Genomic DNA, 4,222 nt, shown 5'->3' on the forward strand with positions numbered 1-4,222 from the left:
ACGTTCACCGCCGGAACGTTCGAAGGATGCCGGGGCCTGGATCGTGTTAACGGAGGACGACGAGAGAGAAGCAGCCTCTTTAAGGCTGGCAAAGGGATCCGGGGTTTCTGGTTCGACGACGCGGACATTTTCCAGATGTCTCGTTTGACAGATGTTGCTAGTTAGCGAGATGCTAATGCTACTGTCTCTTACCGCCCCGGGTCATTAGTGCCGGCTTGTTTCTCTGTCCGCTGGCGGAGGCTGGTGAGTAACTTGTGTTTGATCTCCTTACTATCTAAGGTGTGCGATGAGATGAAAGGCATCTAATCTCAATGTACGTGGACAGTCCAGGTGCAGCTTGTTGGCCTTTGAATCGGGTTTAGAGAGGACAGCGTCTACATTAATACCGAAATGTTCTCCACCTAAAGTAGACGCGGCGGGTAACGTCGTAGTTCTAAAGGAGAACTTTTCCACAGGTTTTGGGTATTTCTCTCTTTGACGCGGAGACGAAAGGTCTGTTGCCGCTGACGTGGGATTAACGACGTGTGATGGAAGGCTTCGAGCTGATGTTTAGGGATTCAGGGCTGTGTATGTAAAATAAAAATAACAATAATCCCATTTTAGTACAGACTTTAATCCTGCTTGCCTGTGTAGTGAAATTGATCTTTAAACTCAAAGGTAGCCCCAGTCATTGTATACAGGTATCTGACTTGCATATCCTGTCTAAACACTTCACACAAAGTAAAACTAGATCACCGATAATCGATCAGGGTTAAAACAAAAAAAAAAAAACATTTTATTGACAGTTGTCTTTTTGTCCACAAGTAACCCATTTATATATTAAATAGAATTACTGGTAATACTTGCAATCTCTCGTATCTCATTTGAGATTAGATCTGCTTGTTATTTTAACATCCAAATTGAGGGCACAAGCGTGACTCTGCTGTTAACGTTTCCGTCTCCTCTCCTTTAAGTCAAGTGAAAGTGGACTGATGACGTTTCCTGTTGACTGACGTCCACCCCGAGAGACAAAATGAAGCGGCTGCTCCGTGCTTTCCTGTCAGAGCTCGCCATACGGGCGGCGCTGCTTGTTGTCTTCCTGTAAGAATGGTCCCTTTCTGAATCGTTTGGATCCGTCATTTAGAAGGCAGACTGTGTGTCATGATGTTTTTGTGTTTGCCTAGGGTGACGGAGCAGCTTCCTCCTTTCTACCGCGAGATCCAGCCAGAGGAAATGTGGTTGTATAAATTTCATACTGTGGAGAGCGATCATGTACCCACATCCCTGATGTTCGTGAGTAATATTTCTGCCTGCCTCTTAGCTGCATCCATCACCTTAGTTGTTCCCCTCGCTCTGAAATCTGAACACTTCGCCTCTTTCCTGTTTTTATATTTTAATCCTCATCACATTACTGCCACAGCATTCTCTAAAACGCCGATGGTTACTTCATTTACACGCATAAGCAGTCTGAAAGGCGAGGACTGTCTCCAGATCAACATTCTGACAGACACAATGTTGCCTTTAGCTGGATTAGAGCTGGATTATAATCTGTTCCCTTTCCCCCCCTGTGTCAGAGCATTGCCGTTTTTACACCACTGATTGTGATCCTGGTTTTCACCTCCCTGAAGTGGACCGAGCAACGCGATCTAAAGGAGGCTTCGCTGGGTGAGACAGCTGCAGGATTTCAAAGCTGAACAAGTGGAGCAATAACTTGTTTGTCTTTTTGTCGTTCAGCGGCCACGTTGACGCTGCTGCTCAACGGCGTCTTCACCAACGCCGTCAAGCTTGTTGTTGGCAGGTAAACACGGTTGGGGTTTGAGCAGATGGAGTTGTATTCTCAGCGTGACAGTGGATTAAAGCATGAGTCGCCTCTCTCTGTGTTTTGCACCCCCCCCTCAGGCCGCGGCCAGACTTTTTCTATCGCTGTTTCCCAGATGGGCAGATGAATCCGGAGTTGAGGTGCAGCGGTGACCCAGAGGTTGTCATGGAGGGCAGGAAGAGCTTTCCCAGTGGGCACTCCTCCTGTAAGGGCTTTTCAGTGTTTGATTATGCATTAGTAGCCGGTGCATTTCCATCAATGAAGAATACCGAACATACAAAGTGGAGCAGAAGGGCGTACGATAAGTCTGAAAGTAGATGCGTCAGCGTATTTTAACCTCTCGGCGCATTACGTGTCCCACTTCCCTCTCAGACAGTTTCTCCGCGTCTTTGAAGCCTGTCTCTTTAAATCTCTCTCCTTGGTCCCAGTTGCTTTTGCAGGTCTGGGTTTCACGGCATTGTACATCGCAGGAAAGCTGCGCTGCTTCACTGCAGTGGGCCAAGGCAGGGCGTGGCGGCTGTGTGCCTTCCTCACACCTCTACTCTTCGCGGCATTGATTGCCCTCTCCAGAACTTGCGACTACAAACACCACTGGCAAGGTCAGAGTACAAGAAATGGACCCCCAAAAAACTGATCCGTTTGCATAATATGAGGTGGCCAGTAGAGTTTTTTATTTATTTTTTGCCCGGCTTGTGCAGCAGTGTTTTGTGGATGAAAATGATGTCAAGATCAAAAACTGAATGCAAAGATATTTCACAAATGATTTTGTGTGTGTGTGTGTGTGTGTGTGTGTTTTGAATAACTGGTTTCTTCAGTTTGCTTCGAGCTCCTGTGGTTGAAACGTATTCATTGCGTCTGTTTGCTTTAGCGTCGTTAGCGTCGTCCGTGCTACTTTGCAGCCGCCCTTCTTGTCACAGTCGACTAACTTCAGTCGGGCACATTATGTGATGTAAGGACAGCACATTGGAGAAAGTATTTCTCAAATCAGCTGTCATGAGAGAAAGTAATTGTGGCACATGGACTCAGGGTCATGTATTATTTATTTTTAGTATGACACGCTGTGCAAACACTGAGCTCTTCATCCTCGCTGTTCTGAGACGTACTCCTCATGCCTTCCTCAGTGTTACATATAAATGAGTTGATTATGTGCTGAATGAAGGTTTTAAACTCGGGTACATCTTCAAAGTAAAACAAATATTGCAGAAAGAAGTAGTTGAAATACCTGATGTGGCCCGACCGTACCCAGACACGGCCTCCGGCGGCCCCCCAGGTCATTTGAGTTAGTTTGCTGTAGGGTCTAAAACGAATAGTGGATCTGTGGAGTCAAGCTCCTTGTATCTTGTCTCTCCTCCATACAGACGTATTAGTGGGCTCTCTGCTCGGGCTCGTCTTCGCCTGGCTCTGTTACAGACAGTACTACCCTCCACTCCAGGACCCGGACTGCCACAGGCCTCTGCGGGAAAGAGAAACTGTTCCTGCTGCCCTGGAACGCAAACTGGCCAACTCCAACTACATCCTGCCTTTGTAGGACTCCGGCTTTCTCTGGTCATTTATTCTGGCTTTTGGGTCGTATGTCAATGTTTATCGCTTTAGAATCAAGAATCAAGAAGGTTTTATTGTCACTCCCCCACTCGCATGAAAGGAACGAAAAATAGTACTCCGGTCCCAGATGGAGGCAAGTAACAAACAGTCATTTAACAGTCATTCAGTGCAAACCTTATTTTTTTCTCGCTCTCAAAATATGTACACATTTATTGCACAGGTACCCGACTAGCAGCGTCCAACGGAGTGAAATGAGTCCGACAAGGCAGCAGTATTTGTGACCTGATAGTCCACCTCAGAGCTATTCACTGTTCATAACTCTCACAGCAACAGGGAAGAAACTGTTTTTGAACCTGGTGGTTCTGGCCCTGATGCTGCGCAACCTTCTTCCAGATGGGAGCGGGGAAAACAGTCCGTGTGCAGGGTGGGTGGGGTCCTTCATGATGCAGGTTGCTTTTTTCCTGCACCTCCTGCTGTAGATGTCACCGACGGTGGGTAGGCTGCTCTCCGAGGTCCTTTGGGCCGATGTAACCACCCGCTGCAGGGCCTTCCTGTCTGCAGCAGAGCAGTTGCCGTACCACACCGTGATGCAGAAAGACTCCGGCTTTCTCTGGTCATTTGTTCTGGCTTTTGGGTCGTATGTCAATGTTTATCGCTTTAAAAAAATGTGTAAAAGAAATCCATGATTGTAGCTCTATCGTGGGAATAGTCTTTTTGAATGGTGACAGGATTTATTTTCTAATCTTACAGGACACATTTTTGGCTAAATAGTGTCGTAAACATAAGTAGCTCCATTTACACAGTCCAGTGTGGTGTGGACTGCACAAATAACAGCACGGGTTTCTAAATAAATAAGAGAGGCTTTCATTATTTATCAATAAT

At 46.6% G+C, this 4,222-nt stretch overlaps 1 protein-coding gene across 1 annotated transcript; it reads left to right on the plus strand.

The window, feature by feature from the left end:
- Positions 1 to 1,012: 1,012 nt before the first annotated feature.
- Positions 1,013 to 3,326, plus strand: plpp5 (phospholipid phosphatase 5). The gene is made up of 7 exons (XM_068738512.1): positions 1,013 to 1,080; positions 1,164 to 1,272; positions 1,554 to 1,644; positions 1,714 to 1,777; positions 1,879 to 2,003; positions 2,227 to 2,397; positions 3,157 to 3,326. The coding sequence occupies exons 1-7, from the start codon at positions 1,013 to 1,015 to the stop codon at positions 3,324 to 3,326; spliced, it is 798 nt and encodes a 265-aa protein (XP_068594613.1).
- Positions 3,327 to 4,222: the final 896 nt, after the last annotated feature.

Source organism: Brachionichthys hirsutus, chromosome 4, assembly GCF_040956055.1.
Source record: "Brachionichthys hirsutus isolate HB-005 chromosome 4, CSIRO-AGI_Bhir_v1, whole genome shotgun sequence".
Lineage (NCBI taxonomy): Eukaryota > Metazoa > Chordata > Actinopteri > Lophiiformes > Brachionichthyidae > Brachionichthys > Brachionichthys hirsutus.